Source organism: Engystomops pustulosus, chromosome 10, assembly GCF_040894005.1.
Source record: "Engystomops pustulosus chromosome 10, aEngPut4.maternal, whole genome shotgun sequence".
In the NCBI taxonomy this organism is placed as follows: domain Eukaryota; kingdom Metazoa; phylum Chordata; class Amphibia; order Anura; family Leptodactylidae; genus Engystomops; species Engystomops pustulosus.
This window is the reverse complement of record NC_092420.1, coordinates 67,427,738-67,452,992: the sequence shown is the minus strand read 5'-3', so window position 1 is coordinate 67,452,992 and position 25,255 is coordinate 67,427,738. Positions and strand designations below refer to the sequence as shown.

At 41.8% G+C, this 25,255-nt stretch overlaps 1 protein-coding gene across 4 annotated transcripts in view; it reads right to left on the bottom strand.

The window, feature by feature from the left end:
- Positions 1-23,742, bottom strand: part of LOC140103631 (very-long-chain enoyl-CoA reductase-like) — a 31,195-nt gene extending 7,453 nt beyond the window's left edge. Inside the window, exons 1-7 of one of the 4 annotated variants that reach the window (XM_072126783.1) lie at positions 23,672-23,742; positions 7,111-7,161; positions 5,584-5,635; positions 3,281-3,325; positions 2,680-2,783; positions 2,241-2,356; positions 1,864-1,969 (exon numbers count right to left, since the gene is read on the bottom strand). In XM_072126783.1, coding sequence (XP_071982884.1) covers positions 1,864-1,969; positions 2,241-2,356; positions 2,680-2,783; positions 3,281-3,325; positions 5,584-5,635; positions 7,111-7,161; positions 23,672-23,680 — 483 coding nt within the window. In that variant the 5' untranslated portion in view covers positions 23,681-23,742. Of the gene's footprint in view, positions 1-1,863; positions 1,970-2,240; positions 2,357-2,679; positions 2,784-3,280; positions 3,326-5,583; positions 5,636-7,110; positions 7,162-18,760; positions 18,969-23,671 lie in introns of those variants that run through there. The other 3 variants (XM_072126782.1, XM_072126785.1, XM_072126784.1) reach the window with 3 other exon arrangements.
- Positions 23,743-25,255: the final 1,513 nt, after the last annotated feature.

The following is a 25,255-nucleotide window of genomic DNA, read 5'->3' as shown; positions in this document are numbered from 1 at the left end:
CCAGGATTAACAATAAATCTTAATTGCAGACACCTTTAATAACTGTTACAGGTTATTATTGTAGCCTGGGACTAAAGTATAGTGTAAATTACCAAAATCCAGAGGTCCCTTTGTAACTAGGGGTTGTCTATTAGTCGGGTGTTCTTAAGTCGGGGACTGCCTGTACTGCTCATACATGTTGATGTGTGTAAGAAATGTAGACCAAAAATTAATTTACAAGTGCTGTTTGATAATTTGTGGTAAATATATATATGCAGCCCAGTCATTGGCATCTATGTGTATATTCATTGCTGGAATATATTTATGCATTCGCTACATGCTTTGCAGGTATATATATGTTTGCTATAAGCATTGCAGGCATTTTCACTGGAGGGACATATTTTTCTATTTTACACTATATTTACAGCATGGAGGCCTTATTGTAGATGTTTTCATAGCAGATTGGCGACTTATATTTTCTTTCTTATTATTTTTAATGGAGGGGCATTTTATTTTTCCTGTTTGGATCGGCCCCGAAGGTGTTTGGCACAATTTTACTTGTCTTCCTAGGGCACCAAAACGCCTTGTCTCGGCCCGGACTTTAGGTGCGATTTTTCAAGTTTTCATGAAAATCGCCTAAACCTACGTTTTGAGGGACATGCTCAGCTTTCAAGAGAGGTTTAAATGATACAGCATTGTAGCAACTACACCCCTCAATGTATGTCTGTTACCTTTAAGTGTTGCATAGGGGTTAAAACGAGATGGATGTGTGATTTTTCTGGCTAAAATTATTGTATTTTTTTAAAAAAATTATACATTCACAAAGTATAAAATGTCAAAATGCACTGCATAGTATGTTACCCAATTTCTCCTGAGTATGCCGATACCCCATATGCGGTGGTAAGGTTGGGTTCACATGTCATTATTTGCCATATGTTGTAAGGACACGTCAGGAGGATTCCTACGTGTCCTCACAACATATGGCACAGATGTAGGCAACAACTATGATCTACTACTGCTCTACCGACGTATACGCTTAGCATATAAATAAAACTTGGTGTGAACCCAGCCAGGTTTGGGCACATAGTGGGGCACTGAAGGGAAGACATATTTGCTTTGTCACACTGTATAGACTTTTTTTAAGTCAGTGTGGACATTCGGGTTTATTGTTTGCGAGATGAGATCCCCTTTACAGATCCTTCAGTTTAGGGCAGTGATGGCGAACCTTTTAGACACCGAGTGCCCAAACTACAACCAAGACCCACGAATTTATCACAAAGTGCCAGCACAGAAATGTAATTTGTGATATATACTCCCTTCTCTGTCACAGCTTTCATTGATACCAGCCCCTGAGGACACCAATAAAGCAGAAAATAGAAGAAAGTTGGTGATCATTGTAGCTTCCCTCCAGGGTCCCCTAAACAGGAAGAATTGTCAGGGCCGGAGCAGGAGCTACAATGATAATCCAGATCTGTCCGCACCTTCCCACTCTTCCAGTAGTCCCAGGTAGAGCTGTCACTTTAAAATACCTCTGTGCACAGCAAGTCCTGGGCTGTCTGGGACTGCAGGAAGATATCTGGAGTCCTCTCTGGTGATGGCCTGAGTGCCCACAGAAAGGGCTCTGAGTGCCACCTCTGGCACCCGTGCCATAGGTTCGCCACCACTGGTTTAGGGCATCTATATCTTATTGATCAGATTTGATTAACTTTCCATAATCATTGCAAATTGTAAACTCCATAATCATTGCAGTGAAAGGGATAGATATTGATCCTCCATCAGTTACAGAAAAGTGTAACTACCATTGCCTGAAGAAGACACTAAGTGCTCTACTTTAGGTCCAGTCAAGGATCCCAGGATTGCTAGGACAGCAGTCATATCCCTTACCTTTACTATACTCTTCAGCGGCATTGTCCCATGTGAGAATCGATGGACAAATATGGTTTCAATCAATCTTTTGATATAGTGGAACGAATGACAGCAGCAAGCCAAGCTGTAGAGGAAGAGACGTATCATCAGCAGGTCACAACATCACATCAGTCAAAGATAGGGCCGCCATCAGGGGGGATTAGTTTTACTGTGTTCAGGGGGGCTCGAGGAGGAGGAGAAGGGGCCCCAAATCACAGAAAACCTTCCTCCCTTACCAGGTGCAGGGAATTCACTGCGCACACAGAGCCCGATTATCATTCTGCACGGGGCCCACAGTCAGGGGCCCAAAACTTCCTAGTGGCGGTTCTGGCCAAAGATAACAATATGGAACTTACTGTACAACTGAGTGTGGACTTGATGTAAAAGCCTTGGCTAATCCGTAGAAAAAAGGCATCCGAAAATAGAACAAAAAGTATACAAAAAGTGGCCCTGCGTATTCTGTTAGAAAAACCTGGAGAAGGAGAAAATAGTCTGTTTTAATAAAGTGGCTGTGTTTGGGCATCTCAGCAAAGTTATGGGTTATTTAGAAGTTTCAAAACCCCTAGATCACAAGAATGGGGTCTCTTGTACCCCAAATGAAGTGTGAGTCAGGTTTCAGGGACTGACAGAAGTAGTGGGGTGATACACAAAGCTATCACCAGCACAATAGACATGAATAGAGCAGCAATTGCTTGAGTCATGTCCCACACAACATATTTGATAGCTTAGTTCATAAGAAGCTAACAGAATTTACACTTAGGATCTGAAATATAAAAATAAGGTTTGATATTTTACCATAGTCCATCCAATCTGAGGACCTAAGTCTCTAAAATATAAGGTAGCTGTGGTGCCAACTGGAAGCTCTCGCAGGACTTCTTCATCTTTTAATGACCTTCCCTCTATATTGAAGGCATGGAAATCATTGTAAATATACAGGACATAACACACAGACCTCTGTCTCCTCCTAAGAAACCAGTGCCCTGTCTAAATGATACTTCAGGGAGAGAATGTTTTATATTTCTGATCACTTTTTCCCATTATCATCATTTTATACATTCACACCAAACAAATCCAGTAATTTCCATAGCGTTACAATGGAAGTAACATCACCTTGGACGAATCTATGTAACATAGTGGGCGGTGAGGACTTCAGCATTTTATGAAAACTTTTTTTTTTTTTTTTTTAATAATTAAGAGCTAGTAGCTTTTTTGATAATACAACACGGATATTACCATATATATTTATTAATTAACTTGTAACCAACATTGGGATTTCTTTTATTCGCCATCCACATGCTAAATGATGGGATTATTAACATCTTACATATAAACATTAAAGGAAAAAGCAACTGTTGTCTACAAGTCATTTACTTCTATGGCAAACTCCCCTACATACTGGGGTCTAACCGTATTGATTGTCTTGCTGGATACCACTGAGGATCTGCAAAAGAAAAAAATAAGCTTTAGCAACCAAAAAGTAAAAGGAAACAATCACAATTATAAAATATATTGGTAGAGATGAGCAGATCCAAACCTCCTGTTCGGATTCTGGTACGACGCACCACTGACATACTGCCAGATTGACTGCTGAACTAACAATCCGACATGTTAATGCCCCTAGCAACTAACCATGGCTTTGATTGGCCAGGGGTGTACCCTTGCCCAATAACAGTCATGGCTAGTAGCTGAGGCCATTAATTTCCCAGATTACCTGTTCAGCAGCCAATTTGGCAATGTGTCCAGGTTGTGCAAGGCGCACCCAAATTTAAATATCACATTTGGGTCCGGTCATCTCTACACAACCATCTTCACCCAAAATTCTCAGTCTGGAATTTGGACTGATGGACTGAAAAGTTTAGTACTGGCAATCAGGAAACATGGTTGGTCTCGTCCAATAAATAATCATGTCTCTTCCTTATTTATCATACTCCGCAAGTCGCAGGAAGGTTAAATAAGCCTGAACAGATCAGCTCACTGATTGGTTATTCATGAACTAATTCCACCCCCAGAGAACCTGATTCAGGAAAGGGGTTGGTCCAGATATTAGAACAGGTGAAGCTGGAGATCTATATTCAGCTGAATATATTCATTGAATGGATACATGACCAATAAATTGTCATTATAGATAAGGTTGCAAAGAGATGCAGGTCCATCAAACCCAACACAAATCATACAGTGTTGATCCAGAGAAAGGCAAAAACAACCCTTTAGGGCCGATGCCAAAAGTAGGGGAAAATTCCTTTTCCACCCCAATATTGCAGTCAGAATAACTCCCTGGATCAACATGAAAGTATTGTGGTATATGGATTGTTTTCATTAAAGGGCTTGTCCAGCGACTTATTTCCTCAGAAATAATGTCTCCCATACTGACAATTCCAGGGAACCACTTGAGATAGACATGTACACCTTTGGCAAAGGCTAGAGACTAATGAGGGACCCAGCAGACATCAAAATGGGAGTTGTAGCAGATCATTTTAAGAATTCTAATAAAAAAAGTGAATTTAAAGTTTTAGGGAGCTGGCAAACTATTTTTCAGTTAAAGGGGCTGCCCCATGTTTAGCTGCCTCATTCATGAGATAAAGGATAGCATTCTATTTAGTTGGGGTCCAACCTCATGGACCTCACTAATCACAAGAACAAGAGTTCTCCCCATGTAGTAGAGAGAACTGTCCAGCATGTGTTCTTATACTTCTCGCACCAGGTCACATAGACAGGTAGAAATAGGACGTGCTCTATGACCCATGCACAAAAAAATGTCTAGCTCACGGCCAAAATATGCGGCCGTGTGCATGAGGACTTAGATTGTACTTGGGTATTAATAAATATATGAGAACATGGGAGGAGGTTAGTAGCAGATGTGGTATAGCACAAAGTTATGCATTGGGGACCACCTAATGGTAAATTTCACCCCTTGGTGTGACAAGATGCAGTCTGGTTCTGCTGTCCTCCTCCTCGGTCTGGTTTAAGGGAAACTTAAAAGTAGGAGATCAGTCAGGGAGGACATAGGATGAAGGGTTTCATCAATTTCCACCCTTGTTCCTCACACAGATTGTTATTTTCACAGCCTTTTGGTCAACTATCTCTGAAGGAGGTACGCTAATGTTTTTTTCATGCCCCTGTAAAGCTGGATATTCTTACATGGCCCAGTCTCCCTGTGATTCTTCTCTGTCATCTTATTCACCTAAACAAGGTGAAGGAAAGACTTCCGATTTTTGTTTTCTAAGGGCTCCCAAAGGCCTCTATTCACCTGACAATCTTGGTTCTATTCTTTTGGGTTTCTGAGATAGATACCGCTCCCAGAGGTAGGACCCGCATCTATCCTCTATTTAGGACATGGATATGTCATAAATAGTCTACAGGGGAATACCACTTTAACAAATGCAACTCTGACAAAATCAAAAATTTACCTTAAAGGGGTTATCCCCCCACAGGGGTTGTCTCCCACCGCAGGATAGGGCCTAACTTCCTGATCAGTGGGGTCTCAGTGATGTGACCCACAAAGATCATGAGAATGGGAGTCAGATGTACCTCCCCGTCACACTCAAGATGACCGAAGCAGCCAGTCGCGCATGCATGGGCTGACCCATTCATGCTTATGGAGATGACAGATTCCTGAGTACGGCGCTTGAGGATAGGGCCTAACTTTCTTCATGGGAAAACCCTTTTAAAGAGCACATATAAAATATCAAAAATACTTACAACATTTATGAAACATCAATTTGATGTCATTAACCGTATGATTGGGTTCTACCTATTTTAGATGAAAAACAAAAATTGTGAATTAGAAATTACTGATTCTAATAAAATTTTTACCTTTCCCATGTAATTGGTGCGATGAAGCACACCATCCTGGGTGTTGGGTATGGAATAGTATTTTATGAAAATGTAGGATGATAGAGATTATTCGCCAATAATTCAGACTTGCAATGTAAGAAGTTAAAAGGGAACCTGTCAGGAGATATTGACCTAATAAACCAATACTAGTTTGTTGTCGAGCAGCTAAACATCTACCAGGCCATGTTCCTTTGTCCAGTGTGGTGGGATCATCCATAAAATAAACTGGTGGGAGATGTAAAATAGTTGGATAAAGTCATGGAGGTGGAGAGCTCAGCACTGAAGTCAAGCTCACCCTACCCTGTCCAGGGACATCATGCCTTCACTAGAAGTGTAATAAATCATGTCAATCACAGCACTTGGGATGTTCTGAGTCAGGGAAAGCTTGACTTCAATGTTGAGTTCAGCCTATCCCTGACTTTATACAACCAATTTAATTCTCATTTTAACATTTATTTACTGGATGATGGCACCACACTGGGCCACTAACACTGGTAGTGGTATATGAGGTTAATTTCTGCTGACAAGTTCCCTTTACGGAACCAGCCTGGTTTATATGAACGTGGGCGCTGGATAACTTTTTCCATCAAATAAATACAAAAAGGAGGCAGGGATGGCAGTGCACTATAAATTTGTGGATATTTATACAGGTGGCGTAGCAGTTTTAGGCTACATGCAGGCCGTGTGCTCACTGGCACCGGGACCCAAGTCAGCACTTTTCACCGCTCTCCTCTCCAAAGAAGCCAATGGCTAAGCCACAATTATGGTCAAATATAGGGCATGTCCTATATTTTGCATAATGGCTGCTCATCTCGGTCATGGAGCATTGAGACACCATATGCTCACTGCACCGAGACAGTCCCATTACAGTTGTGTGAATGTAGTCCTTAAATATTTTATTATATAAAATTACCAATCGACCTTAATAGAGTAATAGAGTACAACTATATAAAAATTGCTTATCGGTGACTAGACTCCATATAAATTTTCACTTTCAAATATATTGTCCAGCATATTAACATGTGAAACTGGCTTTCTTTCATGAGTTTTTTGATCAGTTATTGTAAGAAAAGCGTGTCAGTAACTGCTTAAAAATAATACTGATGTGTAAAGCTTTATTCCATAATTTTTTTTACATCCATATTAGAAAGTATTAGATTCTACAGCAAAAAAAATAATATCTATATTTTATATTAACGGAAACATTTGTACATCTTCTTTGTAGGAGTAAATTCACATTTTGGCCCCCCAAATACTGAAGAAACATACTGAGCAGAATACTGCAGTGTAAAACTGGCCTTACTGAGATGTGAACTGGCTATTACATTGTGGAACATTGTGGATGTTGGTTCATTGATTTTGTAGCTTCTTACATCTTGTCTGGTAACTTACCTTATCTAGAAAACACAATTGCTGCTTGGTTTTGCAGTCTAGGATTTCTACCTGTAATGGATAAAGAAATTCCTTAAAAGGAATTACTGCTCACAGGCAACATTACCACCATATAATAAATAATAATAATTTATAGAGCGCACACGGATAACGCAGCGCTGCACAAAGCATGCCAAATTGGTCCCTGGCTCACAATCTAAACAACCTACCGGTATGATTTGGAGTGTAGGAGGAAACCGGAGGACCCGGAGGAAACACATGCAAACACAGAGAAAACATACAAACTCTTTGCAGATGTTGACCTGGGTGGGACTAGAACCCAGGACTCCAGCGCTGCAAGGCAGAAGTGCTATTCCACTCAAGCACAGATTGTGGTCTCTGTTCATATCAATGGTGGTGAACCTATATCACGGGGGCACTTGGAGCACTCTGTGGGCACCCGAGCCATCACCCTAGCACAGAGTTCACCAGACAGGACTCAAGACCTCCTCTGGCAGTCCCTGACCAGCCAGGATGTGCTGTGATCAGGGCTATTTTAAAGCTACACATCCTTAGCTGCGTGGGACTACAGATGGAGCAAGGAGGTGCAGACAAGACTGCGTTGTTATTGGAGCTCCTGCTCTGGGCCCCGCAATTCTTCCTGTTCATGAGACCTTGGAAGGAAGGTACAATGATGGTCTGAATTTATCCTCTTTCTTTCAACTGTATTGGTGTCCTCGGGACGCTGACACAATTAAAAGCCGTTACAAAACAGGTAGCAACATGTTATTGCTGAAATTGCATTTAATAAGTAGGTTTGGTTGTAGTTTGGGCATTCGCTCTATAAGATTCGCCATCACTGTTCTATATCCACAGCACAGGGGATAAACTGATCAGTGAGGGTCAAACTGCTGGGGTCCTATTATCACTAATCGCACAGAGCTCAGGTATCTCTCTGGTGTCACTCCCATTCACTAAGTGCCAGAGATGGCAAGGTACAGTCTTGGGAATGGAGCGCGAGAACAAATGATTAACCCAGCGCTCCATTGATAACAAGTCACCCGTTCTCTTGATTGCTGGGGGTCCAATTCTCCTGATCACTGGGGATTCTATTAGTCAGACCCTCACTGATCATCTTGTCATCTTCTATCCTATGGATAGGGTACAACACCTAAATTTATTACAAACTATTAGTGTATACATAAAGGATATTCTTTACTCCCGGCCTCAAAATAAATAGTGCCACAAATCAGGGCCCATCATCCCCGCAACCACATATTTACAGTAGCTTCAAAACTCCTGTCCAAGTACATCTCAGCTTATTCTATAATAACAGCCTTAAGTATTATACTCCTGTAAAGATATTAGAGGAGGATATTGTAGTTCAGATGGGAGAGCAATCAGGCAGATCCAGTATTTATCTCGGGTGAAACTATAGCACTTAGATAAAATTGTAGATCTGTTCATTTCACACAACTGCAGGCTCCAACAGTGTCAGGACTTAATGTAAGTCGTATAGGACTGGAGAATTTTTAAGATGTTTAACCTTTTCCGTAATTCTAATTCCAAATCAGAATGAGTCACCGCGATATAAACAACACGCAGACGCTTTGGACAGCTTAGAAAGGAATCAAAGTTAAAACTCAGCCTATTATCACTAGAACAAATGCTAGGTTTCAGATCAAGAGTGCCCTTCTAAATTAAGTTACAACAGATGGTATACCTTACAGAATCCGTTCTAAGCCAACAACACACTATTATACAACATTATTCGTGTATGAAAACTCTTTAAAAACATTTAAAATTGAAAGTGATAGATATATATATAGTCCTATTTTAGCTCTGTGATAATTCTTGATAAGCCATGGCCAACCAGACATTTCCCCCGTATATACCACACCAGAAGATCTCCCCAATCGTGAGAACGGGACCCTCACAAATTGGGAGAACTAGGGTCCCATAGTCAATAATGGATAGAGTGGCCCAAAAATTCAAAAATATACTTAAAGGAAACCTACCACTGGTAATGGTAGGTATTAGCTGTAAACACCGGGCACCAGCTCAGGATGAGCTGGTGCCCGAACTTACCTTTGCTAGTGTTTTAAACCGCTATATCGCAGTTTAAACAAAGCAGCGCCGAAGCTACCTCGGGTCTGTTCATCAAAATGTGTTTAAACCGCGATATAGCGGTTTAAAACACTAGCAAAGGTAAGCTCTGGCACCAGCTCACCCTGAGCTGGTGCCCGGTGTTTACAGCTGATACCTACCATTACCAGTGGTAGGTTTCCTTTAAAGTTAAGTTTAGATAAAATTAGGCAAAAATGGCAAAAATAAAAAAAAAAAAATGGGAAAAAATGGCATGAAATAAATTTGTAGTTTTATTTTGCAGATCAGGTGCAATAATAGCCACAAAAAAAAAAAAATTGCTCAAACAAAATTGTGGAGTGCTGCCCAATAAAATTTTTTATATATAAACTTTTTTTTTAATTGCATAATTGTTATTAATATTTCAATAAACCAAACAAAACTGCAAATGTACTGTATGAAGCCAGTAGGCAGGTCTTCAGCACAATATAAAATACTTACACAGGGAGAGAGTAACCGGGTCCGAGTCTTTGTGATAAGGGTGGAAACCATATGCCCAAACTCTTCCAGCTCAGTACAAGACCACATCATATGTAGTAAGGTGTCTGAGCCCATGTAAGAGATATTTGTGGGACAACCTATGAGCCTCAAGCAAAAAGCTGTGGGATACAATCCAACATCTCCTGTCATTTCCGGTCCTCAATGGTATCTATGCCTACTTCTCATAACCTGTGAACATCCTGCATCTGCTGAAACTCACAAAGAATTCCTTCTGCCGACATATGTATAATCCACGGAACCCAGTATACTGGGGGAATCTCTCAGGGGATTGTACATCCCACACCCACCAGACTCTACAGAAGTGTCTTCAGCGGTTGGGTCTGAGCAGCAAGGGAAATACCCCCCACTAGTTAAAGGCCCCCAATTCCCCTCCGACTTGTCGATGGAGTGTCTCTAAGTTAACACGTGCGGACAATATCCAGTTTCAGGGCAGAGTATATAGTATATGGCTATATTCCCATAAAAAATTAAAATAGTGGTGCATGCGTAGTACAGTCTCCATTTGACCCGGATGTGGGTTGCCGATTCCAGAGGTTATAACCACATCAGGTATTCATGACATATCTCATGGAGATGTGCTTAATAGTCTACATGCAAAACCCCTTGAATGAGTGAATTAATTAATGCAGTAGTGAAAGAAGATGAAGTTACGGTAATATCCTAGTCTGTGCATGAACAGTTGGCATCTGAGGACTGGTTCTATTTATTACATATACATTTGGAAAATTCCACTGAAAAGCTGGATCTTAGAGCAATCTTACCATAAGGGAAGGAAGGAGGTTTTTGGCTGCATTTCCTTGAAAAATTGATTGAGTATTTTTCTTATGCAGAAGGACTACATTATCTGTACAGATATTCTATTCTATTTTTCTTGTAAAATCATGATAATCAAATGCTTCATTTCAAAAAAACGCTTCCAAATAGAAAAAGAAAAGCTTTGTTGATTTTATATTTTCGATGTCTAGCGAGTAAATGAACTTGCGGTTGGATATGTATGGAGATGTATGTGTGATATAGATGTTTTGTGGATCTAAATTATCATTCACCTCAACACCTGTATCCAACTGTTACATGATTAATGACACTGGTGTCAGTTATCTCTAATGGTCATAAACCTGGGTACCCAGCTTGGCCAATGATGCATGGTTTTTGAAGTGACTATTTCCTTTAGGAAAAAGAGCAGGTTTTCGGGGGTAACGGGATCTGCTTCAAGCATCGATTGGATTGACACAGGAAGTGAAGACCCCTGGAGAATGGAAGTATCATAGTATCATAGTATATAAGGCTGGAAAAAGACGCAAGTCCATAAAGTCCAACCTTTAAGAATTAAATAAATGTTTTATCCCCATAACCCCATAATTTTTCTCTCCAGAAAGGCATCCAGGCTTCTCTTGAACATGTACATAGAGTCCGCCATAACAACCTCCTGCGGCAGAGAGTTCCATAGTCTCACTGCTCTTACAGTAAAGAACCTTTGTCTATGGTGATGGTAAAATCTCCTCTCCTCTAGGTGTAGAGGATGCCCCCTTGTCCTGGTCACTGGTCTAGGTATAAAAAGATCTTTGGAGAGATCCTTGTACTGTCCGTTCAGGTATTTGTACATTGTAATGAGGTCTCCCCTCAGTCTTTTTTCTAAACTGAATAATCCCAAATTTTGTAATCTGTCAGTGTATTCTAATCCCCCCATTCCCCTAATAATCCTGGTTGCTTTCCTCTGCACCCGTTCCAGCTCTACTATATCCTTTTTATACACTGGTGCCCAAAACTGTACACAATATTCCATGTGTGGTCTGACCAGGGATTTGTATAAGGGCAAAACTATGTCTTTATCATGAGAATCTATTCCTCTCTTGATACATCCTATAATTTTATTTGCTTTAGCAGCAGCCGCCTGGCTCTGGTCACTAAAATTAAGTGACCTCCCATGTCCAATGAGGCCCCTCAATGGCCAAAGTAGTACCTGTGAGCCCCACGGTCCAAGGAGCCCACCCATTGGCCAATGCAGAACCTGTGAGCCTCAGAAATTCTGACAAGTGACAGAGCCACAGCAGGATAGGTCTGCATTTTTTTCTCCAATAAAGCTCTAAGGATTTTCTAGGTTCCAGAAAAACCAATTCAATGTCCATTAATAAATATCAATGTTTGTGGATGATTCTGGACCTAGATTCTCATGACAGGTCCCTTTAAGTTGACCTTACAGTCTTGTGATTACAATGCGCATAAGATGGTTAGCAGGTGTAACCAACATTTAAGGTATTTGGAAATTTTCATACATCAATACAAACCATCTCAATTTCTAGTATTCTACAATTGTATGCCAAAGTACAGCATTATGTACAAGATAGATTCCATAGGTTTGTGCTTAAGTTGAATTTGTATGCAAGTCAAAACTGTATATTTTATAATTGGAGATCAAGACAATTTTTTTGACCCAGTGACAATTGTAGTTTCAAATTTTTTTTTCAATAAAGCTTCCTTACAGACGCCTTACTACTGATCATTGCAGCCTGGAACTATAGTAAAGCATCCAGAGAGCTTCATCAGAGGTCACAGAGGGCAGAGGCATCTAACTAGGGGTCATCTTTAAGTCGGGTATCCTTAAGTACACCTACTTTTTTTCCACCCTGTATGTAGGCAAACAAGTCCCTTTTAGTACATTGGAGCTCTATGTTGGGGCTAGGATGAAGAGAAGGGCTGTCCCGGCCATTATACATTACATTGTAGTGTAGTTGATGTCACACGGGTTGTTTAGGCAACAAACTTTCAGATTAGAATCCTAAACCCTGGTGGAAATTGATATAGACATACTGCATTCCTCTGACTCACAGTGTCTGGGGTATTTACGCGTGTTGCAGGAAAAAAACTTGGCAACGCTGTGGAATCCTTGGAAGGATTTATACGTGTGAAACATTAAAAAAAATAGAACCTAACTGACTGGAGCGCTGCCACTTCTTCCCTCCCAAAACCGTTAAATCAGCATTGCAAATAGTAAATCACACCTCATCTTTCCAGAAACAAAGAAATTAGCAGTCACTGAGGATTAAGAAACACTGAGCCATACGCTGCTCCTTGAGGCTTAGGCTTCTTCCCTAGAAACACAGGAGAAAGGAAGGACTCTTCCGGCATTAATAGTGCAGCTGGAGAAGGTGCTCAAATATCAGAAATGGCACATGGTAGGTGGACCAGTGACTACAAAGAGTGCTAAAAGATTGGGAAATCTAATGCACAGTCTTGGTTTATACTGGGAAGATCATATTTGAATTTAACTTATTGGTTTAATTAAAGGGATATCCTCATCATTGGAATTCATGACATGTCCACAGGGTCTGGAACCTGCACCTATCGAGAACCCCCTTCCTGCAGCCAGGCCAAATGTAGAGTTTACAGCACATGCACATGGATTTTAAGTGTAGATGTTCATGCAGAAAATAGTTTATTTTGACCAAATTTTAGTTGTGGATTGCACCTAGAGAAGTGGCGAAATAAGCACCGAAATCAGCTAGTGGATTTGTAAAGGATTTCAATGTACATTTAAATGTAGACAATCTGTATTCACCCAAGACATGTCATATGTTCTATGCATCGAAGCAGTGATGGTAATGGATCAGGTTTGACTAACTATAGTAAATGGTGGTCCCTGTGTTATTTATATATCAGTGATACCGGACATTCTAATGCTGCCTGTGCTGATAACAAGGCGTCACAAAACAGAAAGGTGACCCCATTAGGTGACCGGGGCTAAATGGAGACGATAATGAGGTGACTGGTGATAAATAACCTACCGAACAGAAAGTCTCAGGCAGTTATTAGACTTGGGGTAGGATTTAAGATGGCTTTCGTAAATAAAGATGAACTAAAATTAAAAGAAAATAAAAAAATTCTATTTGAAAATATATTAAGCCTTGGCTATTTTATGAACTATTGTCAATGGAGATGCTAAAGCTTCTGGTTCAGCACAGCGGGACCCACATAAGACATTTATAGTATATTTTATGAATAAAGCCATAAATGCTTAGATGAGAATACTTTAAAATTCAAACTAGTCTTCAAAGATCAGTTTTATCAGTTTTTGATTAAATACCGGCGGTCCCCTACTTAAGAACACCCGACTTACATACGACCCCTAGTTACAAACGGAGCCCCAGGTTACAATGATCAACTGTAATAGTGGTGTGTAACAATGGTGCCTGCAATGAAGCTTCATTGTTAATCCTGGTTCTTATGACAACCCAACATTTTTTAAAAAGTTAATGTTCGCTGAGGTTATAATTAAAAAGTATACAGTTCAGACTTATATACAAACTCAACTTAAGAACAAACCTACAGAACCTATCTTGTACGCTGTGGTTCAACTAGCAGAAGCAGGGCCCCACAGCAGGCTTCTCCATGGGGCCCCCCTTCCCACTTAAAAAATATACATATTTGGATACTAACACCTGCAAGTTACAATGACACTTTATACACTCAAGCACACACATATAGAGAATATACACACAAATACAGTGCCATATACAAACATACAGCATCTTTACACACACACACATATAATATATACAGACACCATACACTGTATACACATGCAGCAAATACACATGACAGATACAGCATCTATACATCACATTTATGTTATATACATATTATGCTGTACAGGGTGCAGCATAATATGTATATAATCGTGTATATCCTCCACTCTTTAGTGTGTCAAGTCAGATGATGGGGCCCCTTGACACTGCGGGCCCCATAGCGACTGCTATGGCTGCTACCACTGTAGTTACGCCCCTGCTTGTACATAACCCTGGGACTGCCTGTAGTTTAAAGGGATATTACAGGATTTTTTGTGATTAATAATAAAAAAATAAATAAATTGGGGTTGATAATACAGGGAACTATTGAATTCTGGGGAGGAGGCATTCAGATGAGTATTGCAACAGGGGATCTGCAAGTTTGTGTTTTGTTTAAAGATCCATTGTTTAGTTATTAGACAAAGCTGAAGGACTTTGTAATGTAAACATTCTCTCTACTATACTAGTCTGACTTCTCTGAGTGAAAGCAGCAATGTAAGCAAGGGATATTTCCATCCACGCTGCCAAGGTTATGACCACAGACATGTATACATCTGTAATGTAATTAGCTTTCTTTTATTTATATTTGCCAGATGTAATGTAGAGTATGTTATTATTTGTATATACACAGGATAATCTACATGGTGTAGTGTTGGCTGGAGAAGGAACTGTACATACCGGTAAGTTTAGATTTTATAGTAAAATAGTTAATTGCGGTTACTAATATTAGGACGGTTTATCTTCCATGTGTTTCTGTAATGTCCTGGGAATTTTATGTATTGATTTACAGTTTGTTAAAGAGGTTGTCCAGTCAATAAAACACTATTCAGAAGAGGGTTAAATAAAATAAAAATTCAAGACGACGTATCACCGGCTCCCCTTCATTTCCAATGGATTGATATTTTACAAGCAATGTTACCATTTTACATTGATATATAGGCACTTGCATTACTGTTAAAGGCTACAACAGTGTTTGGTATTGTCCCTGGAGACTTGTGCAATTGTGCCCTTGTGTGTGTTACTAGCAGTAGCACTGTAAAAATGCATTTATATTCCAGGATTATAGCTGGATGTGATACACTCTGGTGCACCGATGTATGAGATCTCCTCACTGTATTGCTGCACACCCCCTGCTATGAGTCACTGCTATAGCAGGCTTCTGTATGAATACCACAGCAGTTACTCATGGGGAGTGGTAGAGTTGTGCTGTTTTTAGTAAAATGATTTCACACTGCAGTGCAGTCAAGCTACAATCCTGGAATATAAATCCATATTCCCCAGTTCTGTAGCTAATAACAACACATAGTTCGAGTTACAAAGCCTTCCAGGACGGATACCCAACACTGTAGGGATACTTCATTTAAAGTTCCATTGTAGCTGTGTTGGGAACACCTTGGCTAATAGCAGAGCATTGGAGAACTGTGGTCGTCTATGTGAGCACAGTGGCCATTACTACCATATTTTGGTGGTACTGTGGCGGTCACTGTTATAAAGACACTGTTTTTGAGACTGATTGGTGAGGTTTTTACTTTCTCCCTGAATACTATATATTCCTTAAAAGGGTTGGTCCAAGTTATAAGTTGTTCATAAGTAGCAGCTAACTTGCTGATCACTGGGGGCTACCCACATTGAACACAAAAACAGCAATTCTGTTTCCCTGAAGGAATGTAGTTGCAGTTCAAGCGGTCATATTGCTGCTCCATTAATTTTCTATTAGCTTCCATAGAAGACTATGGGATGTAATCGGCCATCATCAGCAGTCCCATCAATAGTGGGCATTTCCAACCTGTTGCCTATTCAAAGGAACAGGACCTTTTCCCATGGTAGGTGGTGTTCCCTGTATTTGCTATGAATAGGAGGTACCTTTACAGATCACAATCCATTGATGACAACATTGTAGGACTGGGACCCTACTGATCAACAGAGTGATCAATTGAGAGAATATAATATATAAATAATATATAGAACTATAATGCTATGCATATACAAAGTGCCCTTTTTATTACAACCAGGTTTTCTCTCTATATTGCAAGGATTTTTTTTTCGGTTAAACAAAATATTCCCCCCTTCGTCCTTTGTGTGGGACTCCTGGCATCCTACATAGTGAAAGAGTCCTCAGTACAAAACACTTTATAAGCACGGAAGAAGGAACTTTTAAATCAGGGGCGGCACCAGTACCAGGTATACCCGGGCAAGTGACGGGGCCCAGAGCTGCTAGGGGGACCCACACAGCCGAATCTCAGTCCTCAGCAGCCTGGCCACATCTGGTGGGGTGGGGGTTGTATATAATGAATCCAAGAGGGGCTGTATATAATAGGACAATGAGGGGGCTTTATATTAAATAATTTATGAATTTTTAATTCTGCCACATGGGCTACAAAGGGGCCCAATGAAGCGGTTTGCCTGGAACCTGCTGAAACCTGGAGCCAGCCCGGGTATAAATCAACAATTTCTCTATGCAATAGCTTATGAAACCTATGGACATTGCATGGATGCAGCACTCACATCTCACAGCCTTATCACCCTTTTATCTATGACACCTTGGATCTGCCACATGTTTCTGCACTACGACTGCTCTCACATTCCCATTATCACATTTCACACCACACAAGCTCTGCCACAGCATCTACAACTAGGCAGCTTGTTCCATATGCCTGTGTACTGACATAATCATGTGTATATAATCCACAATCCAGAATCTTGTCCATTGACATATTTACCTAATATTTATATAAACCTAAAGATTTGATATTAGAACCTGCACAGTGTATCTTTGGCAGTGTCAATCACTATCACTATAATGTAATCTACACTTTTACACAAAGGAATTTTTTGCAGCATGTTCTGTGCAGGGTCCCTACCAGTGTCCCCTTTAAAGGAAAGGCATAGTTATCCTGCTGCAGCTCCCACATCCATGCTTAAAGGGATGTTCCCATTTCAGCAAATTATTGTTATTGTTTGCATAATAAAAATTATCCAATTTTGCAATATACTTTATGCATCAATTCCTCAGTTTTCTAGATCTCTGCTTGCTGTTCTTCTATAGAAAACTTCTATGTTTACTTCCAGTGGAAAGAAATCTGATTATATCACAGAGTAATCAGAGCTGTGTGTTATAACGTGCCCTGCACCTGTGTGACCAAAAAGAATTGCATTAATTTGCTGTAATGAGAATACCCCGATAAGGTTCTTGGCACTGCTCACAGTTCAAGCAGATCCTGTGACCCCCCCTTGCACTTCCAGAAGTACTGGAGCAACATGGGAACCAACAGTAAGAGGAGGGTAACCATTTTTCCACCGATCCCTTTCCTGGGCACTTGGGGGTTTACCAGCAGGAGGCTCAAGAAGTCTGTTTTCAAATCTATAACAGAGGTGGGATAAATGACTATATCTTTGGTTGTCTAGGGCACTGATGGGGTAAACGTCTATCTCTGGCGGCCCAAGTTTACAATACATATCTCCCACTCCTACGTTGCTCAGGTACTTCCACTTTTGAAAGTTATGGGGGGCATCACGGTACCCACGTGCTGCCACACGTTGCATCCTTGGACCATTTTTGGCCCATTTTTAAACAGACTGAAAACACATGCGTTTAAAACAAAATGTATTGGAGAAGTGAAGTGAGGGCTAAAGAGGGGGATGATTATTTTTTCCTTTTCTCCTTGAAATTTTCTATATTGGTAGAAACACCCTTTTTATGTACTTAAACCATCAAAAGTCAAATCGGACATTCATATACCAGCAGTTACAAGTTCCCTAAATCCCTGTCCCATCAACCATATCCCCTTCTCCCTCCCTTGATTCCAGAGAGGAGGAAAAAAACACACACACACACACACACACACACACAACACATTACTTAAAGATGATTATTGTCCCATGTACACCAAGATGGGAAACCCCTGCAATACCAACATCACTATGGACCCCAAGCTATAAACACAATTGTGACAAGTTTTTGCCACTGAATAGCAAGTATTGTCCGTCCCGTATTCCCCAACCTCTGTATTCTGTACTATAAGCTATATAGTATTGCAGATGAATGTGGATACATACACTTCTATCCTCCAATACTAATACCAATCATCTCACTTGCCACAAATGCCTGAAGTCGCCTTACTACAATCCTTTCTATTTATCATTAGTGAATATATATCTTTATATATAGTTAAAAATATACAAAAAACAATCTCAGAATTCTGCTGTGTGAGAATATACATAAAATATTGATCATATCCTACAGAAAACCTCAGCTTTACTGCATAGACCCAGTGACGGAAGAGAACGGGTTAAACAAGTCCCCCCCCCCCATGGCAGATGAATGGCAGCGGAAACTTTGTGCAGTTGATGAGGTGCATGCGGTATATTCTGTGCATATACAAGACACGGGGTCTGTGTCCATAGTCCAGTGTATTGTTAGCGCAGAGCATGGAGCCTGCAGATCTGCAGATCCTGGTACTTACCTCAAAGAAACTGATTCTGCTGCTGCTCATGATGGCTCTATGAGGGAGTCCTCTCCAGGAAGCCATGCAGAGAGAGCCAGCTGGTGCCCCCAGCACCACACACACCACGTCCTGCCAGTCCTGAGCCGGGCGCAGGGGATCCGGTTATATAGGCAGCATCAGCAGCTCTGCACCTCATCCCGGGAGGATCACACAGCACATCAGAGCGGCTGGGAGCGGGAAGCCGGCCAGCACTGGGAGCCTGACTGATAGCAACATGCTCGCTGCATTAACCCCTTCACGTCTCCGTTAGGTCTTCAGTCATTTGCATCAGTTATTGTGAGCCAAAACAAGGTGTGGTCCAAGTCTTTCCATCATACCTTACAGATCTGTAGTGGCTTCACCTAGTTTTGATTCACAATAACTGATGCAGATAACTGAAGATCTAAGGGTGATGTCACACATGGCGTTTTGAACCCGTTTTTTAAGCAGTCCGTTAAAAAACGCATACGGTTTTTTACAGGTTTTACCAATTGTCTTGATTGACAATTGTCAAAAACGAATGTGTTTTCAAAAAACGCATGCGTTTTTTAAGGATCTGCTTAAAAACTGACCAAAAACGGGCTCAAAACGTCATGTGTGGCATCACCCTGAGGGTGATGGCACACGTTCAGTTTTTCAGATGCAGTTTTTGAAGCCAAAAGCAGGTGTGGATCATAATGGGTGAGACAAATAATTGAAAGGTGCTGCACCTCCTCCTCCTCTTACTCCATTACTGGTTTGGGCATCAAAATCTGCATCAGAAAAACTGAACGTGTGACATCACCCTAAGGCTGGCGCCACGCGTAGCGCTTTGTCTGCGCTTACAAACGCAGACAAAGTCGCGCCCACTGGGGCGGGCCTCGGCCCGATCGCATCGGCGTTTCTATGGAAACGCCTGCGATCGGGAAAAAGCCGCCGCTGTTTTGCGTTAATTTAATGCAACACCCCGGTGCCTTGTTCCCGATCGCAGGCATTTCCATAGAAACGCCAATGCGATCGGGCCGCGGGCCAAAAACGGGTTCAAAGCGCCATGTGTGGCATCACCCTAAGGGTGACGGCACACATGGCGTTTTAAACATGTTTTTGGCCCGTTTTTAAGCAGTCAGTTAAAAAAACGCATCCGTTTTTTGAAACACGCATGCGTTTTTGAAAATGCATCCGTTTATGACAGGTTTCAAACTGGTCAAAAACGCATGCGTTTTTTGACGGACTGCTTAAAAATGGGCCAAAAACGCGTTAAAAACATCACGTGTGCCATCACCCTAAGGAGCAGCACCTTTAAATAATTTGTCTCAACCCATTATGATCCACACCTGCTTTTGGCTTCAAAAATCTGCAACCTCTGGCCGGCGACACACATTGCGTTTTTGTAGTGATTTCGAACACATGTGTATCTCTAATGTTTGCTTGCGTTTGTTTTTAAAAACGCAACACTTGATGTGCACTATTCTTGTGTCGCTGCACTATTCTTCACACAAATTTCTACACTGAAGAAGCATTACAGTGCTTAGGGTGGTGGCACACGTGCCGTTTTGTCTGCGTTTGCCTGCGATCGAAAACTAGCCGCCGGTGTTTTGTATTAATTTAATAGAAACGCCGATGCAATTGGGTGGCAGCCCGCCCCGGTGGGTGCGGCTTGGTCTGCGTTTGCAAACGCAGCCAAGATGGCACTTCTGACATCACCCTTAGTAGGACCGCGCGCCAGATTTATCATGCAAATTCCGACAAAAATGTGACACGCACCTTAGGTTAGGCCCTGGTCACACTTTCCGTTAGCAGTCCGTTCATAATGCGCCGCTAGCGCACAGGGGGCCGGCCTCGGCCCGATCGCATATGCGTTTCCAGAGAAACACATGCAATCAGGTTATCGATCGCATGCGTTTCCCTGAAAACGCATATGCGATCGGCCGAGGCCCGCAGCCCTAGAGGTGCACCAAAAAAGTGTCGGAGCAGTGCAAGGAGCACCAGATTCATGAAGAAATCCAGAATCTAGCGCCCTCTGCACACTGCACTGGCAACTGCACATAGTAAAGTTTGCACTGTGTTTAGTAAATGTGGCCCAGTGATTTTGTTCTCCCTGCTGTTTGTGCAAGTAATTGCATGCGTTTCAAAACGCAGACCACAAACCCATGCGCTTTCAAAAATGCAACCGACTGGAAAAGCGCAGTGAAAACGCACTTCAAAAACGTTGACAAAAACCGCAGGGTAGAAAACGCCAAGACACTTTCCTAAGGGCGCTGTCACACAGGACGTTTTGGCTGCGTTTGGAAACGCAGACCAAACCGCACCCATTGAGGTGGGCCACGGCCCGATCACATCGGCATTTCTATTGAAACGCCTCCGATCGGGAACTAATGCAAAACACTGGCTGCTCGGTCCCGATTGCACGCGTTTCCATAGAACCACCGATGCGATCGGGCCGTGGCCTGCCCCAATGGGTGCGGTTTGGTCTGCGTTTGCGCATGCAGCCAAAGCGTCACGTGTGACAGCGCTCTAAAACCCATTTAAAGGGCCAATATGCAAATCTGATACATTTTTGTTGCTTTTTTCATTTCATTTTTTTCATATTTGCATATTGGCTTTTTAAGGGGTTTTAGGGCGATGCCTCACATGGCATTTTGAACCCGTTTTTGGTCCGTTTTTAAGCAGTCCGTAAAAAAAATGGATGCGTTAAAAGGCTACACAGGGTACGGAGCCTTGTGCTATCATCTGCATACACTGTACGGCCAGTTTTCTGTCTTACTTTACCCATTCTTTTTAGTGCACATGGATTTATAAAGTGTCCAAGAGCAGCTGACAATTGTGGCGCATGCCGTATGTTAAAGGTGCAATAAAAAGTTGGTGCACTGTGTGGGAGCAGTGCAGGGGGCGCCACATTCATGAAAAATTAGATATATTGGGGGACATTTACTATGGCGTTTCCACCAGTTTTGTGGCACTCTCACCGCATGTTCTGCTCTCCGACCTATTTATTAGCTGACAGCGCCAGAAAAAATGAATTTTTCCGCCTGCTCCGATTCTTCTCTGAAAAGGGGCGTGGCTTTGGCGGAGTAGAATATCAGACACAATTAATATGTGTCGCAGCCATTTTTGGACGCTGTAAACTGGCGTAAAGTAGACCAAAAGAAATTTGGTCTAGCTGGGACACAAAGCATTGCTATTGCGCAGTTGCCTGTTCTCCGACTGTTGGACACATTTCTGGTGCTCAGAACTGATTTTGGTCCCAGGGACAGAAGATCGTCTCAGCGCCAGAAATGTACAGCTCCACAATATTAAATGTGTATCCATTCCAAGAGCAGGTCGGTAACAAATCCAATTTACCGACACTTTATATAAATGTCCCCCCCCCACCCCCCCAATCTGCCACCACCAAGTTCATGTTAGGAGAATAAGATTCTACTACAGCGCTGTGGACATCGTATCCTCTGACTTCATCCTCAACTAATTCAAATGTAGTGTCCATAAATCCAATAGACCACAACATTAATTCTGACTTGTAAAGTTTCAATACAGATTGTTGTCACATACACCACAAGTAACATTCTCTAAGATTAGTAGCAGCAGGACTGTTAAAAGCCGGAGCAGAACCTCTGGCTGGGCACAAGCCTGAAGACTGGAAGTACCAGAGCAAGGTATGGATTTTCATCCCCACCTCAACTCTGCCCCCCCCCAGGAGTTTTCCAGATATCTAGAAACTCCATTTAGGTTTTTGATCATGTTAATTAAAGTCTCATCTACATGAAGACATCAGTATACCTCGATGCATGTAAAGACTTTGTAGTATTGGAAACGGGTTTTCTGTAACTTTGGTTGTGGTACATTAGTTTCTTGGTTTGGTAAGCTTCTGAGTGAATGAGTGTGAATGACTGAGGGTGCGGTCACACGGTGCGTTGTGATAGCGTTTTGGAACACATTACAACAGCTGAGATGAGGTGATTTGCCAAATTACATTACTGTTAACATTTGCATTTACAAAACGCAGTGTAAACACAATGTTAACACATGCGTTCACAAAGCATTTACATTAGCATTTTGTTAACACTTGTTAACGCATTTTGTAGTAACAGTAATGTAAGTAGGCAAATCCCCTCTTCTCAGCTGTTGTAATGCGTTTCAAAACACAATGAAAACTCAGTGTCACATGCCCTTAGGCCTCTTCCACACTCGCGTTGCTGATGACAGTCTGATCAGGGTGCGATCAGGTTTTGGTCAGTGAAAAACTGACATTTTTCATCAGATTTCAATCAATTCGGTCAGTCTTTTCAGTGTTTTCAATGCATTTTCAATGTGTTTTTCATGTGTAGATAACGTGCGTGAAAAAGACTCATGACTGAGGCCGCGTTCAAACGTTGCGTTTTGGTTGTGATTTCATTGCGTTTGAAACGCATTACAATGGCTGCAGAGAGGGGATTTGCCCAATTATATAACTGTTAATATTATGTGTGGGTTTCGTTAACACATGCGTTAACATTGTGTTAACGTAAACAGTAATGTAATTAGGCAAATCACCTTATCAGCTGTTGCAATGCATTTAATAGCAATGAAACGCAATGTGTGAACGCACCCTGAACTCTATCTTTTCCATGGTAATTGATCAGTGAAAAACGCACTTGCATTGGGCTTGCATGTGTCCCAGAGTGCAATGCGTTTTTGATGCATCTCCATAGACTTGTATGGTGCGTTTTTCACAAGCGTGACTCTGAAAATACCATTGATAACAATGGGTCAGAGCGCAATGCATGTTCTGCGCATCCAAAACACGCGCATGAATGGGGCCTTACTGTCTACGTCTCTCAGTAGGCGGCCACCTAACGCTCTATTCTGTCTGCTATTACCACCTGGGAGCGATGGGAATGTAACACAATGTAATCTATGTTCTGTCCTCCTTACCTGCCACATAGTGTCTGCTCTGACCTTTTAGGAGGCGCCAGCAGCAGCTCTGGGGTTTTATAGGGGAAGCTGCAGAGAATTGTGGGAATTTTGTATAAAAGGTGTCACTGACCGGCAATCTGGGGCATTGTGAATGTGGAGATTTGTGGGTTGCCGTCTGTAGAGCTACAAGAGCCTGGTGTCTATTGGATCTGTTATGTTATACTGTATATGGACTTTCTAATGTGAAAGATGGACTTTTCAAAATAAACTCCTTTGGATTATTTTCATCAAGCAAAGTCTGGTTGTCCATTGAAAAGCCTATGCCTCAGGGTGCATTCACACGTTGCGTCGTGTGTCGCGTTTTTGACGCATTCCACTGGCTTCAGCCTTGAACACATGCTAAGGTTACACTGCGTTTTAGCAGATGCAGTGGAAACACAATGTAACCTTAGCATGTGATCAAGGCTGAAGCCAGTGGAATGCGTCAAAAAAGCGACACAACGCATCGTGTGAATGCGCCCTCGCAGTGCAAACATTGAATTGGGGCCCTTTATAAGTAAATTCTTATAGCCCCCCCACTTTTCCAAACATTTCACTTGAGAATATACATATATGCTACACAGACATATAGACCAGTGATTTTCAACCTTTTTTGAGCCGCGGCACACTTTTTATACTTAGAAAATCCTGGGGCACACCACCAACCAAAATAGCACAAAATGACACTAAAACAGTCATATTATACATATAGTTAATAATATAGATTCTACACTTATTTTACTCACTCAGTGTGAAAGCTGGGCCTGTTTCGATAAACACAAAAGGGATATCCTGGCAGGAATGGTGGAAAGACCATTTTTTTTAAATATTTTTGTTGTTTTTAGTATATGGTGCTGATTATTATGTGGCTCATATACTGCTAAATAAAGGGGTACAATGAGAAGTACTATGGCCATGAGGCCAGAGTACAAGTTCCAGCTTGTATACTCAGCATATGAGCTGGTACTTGTAGTACTTCAGCCTCATGACTATAGTATTTCTCATTTTACATTTATCATTGTTATATGCAGTATACTGCTGGAGTACTAAAAGTACCAGCTGAGTATTCATATGCTGAGTATTCTGCCAACAGTTCATATACTCAGGCAAAAGCTCATATAGTCAGCATTATTGGTGGGCATTACCTTGGCGGTGGGCAAATGCGAGAGTCTCTCCGCTCTCAGGATGATGCGCCGGCCTCGGTGACGTCATTTTGTCGCGCGAGGTTCAAAGCTTGCGCATGTTCTATTGTACACGTCTCCTACATTGTAAGAAGTCGTGACTGCGCATCGCTGCGCATTGCCGGAAAACAAAACACAGGGGGCACCATAGTTTGGGGAACTTTCCCCGCGGCAGACCCCACCATGTGTGGCTGGCTTCCATGGCTTCAATGCGGCACAAATTGGTGGTGATGGGTGCGTGCCATCGGACTGAGCGCGGGATTTAACTTTAAAATTGTGTCGCAAGCCCAAGCACGTACATGCACCACTAAAAAGATGGTGAACTCTGTCAGACCTGAGCGGGGAAGCGACACATGCAGAATATTGGGCGCGCGATCTTAGT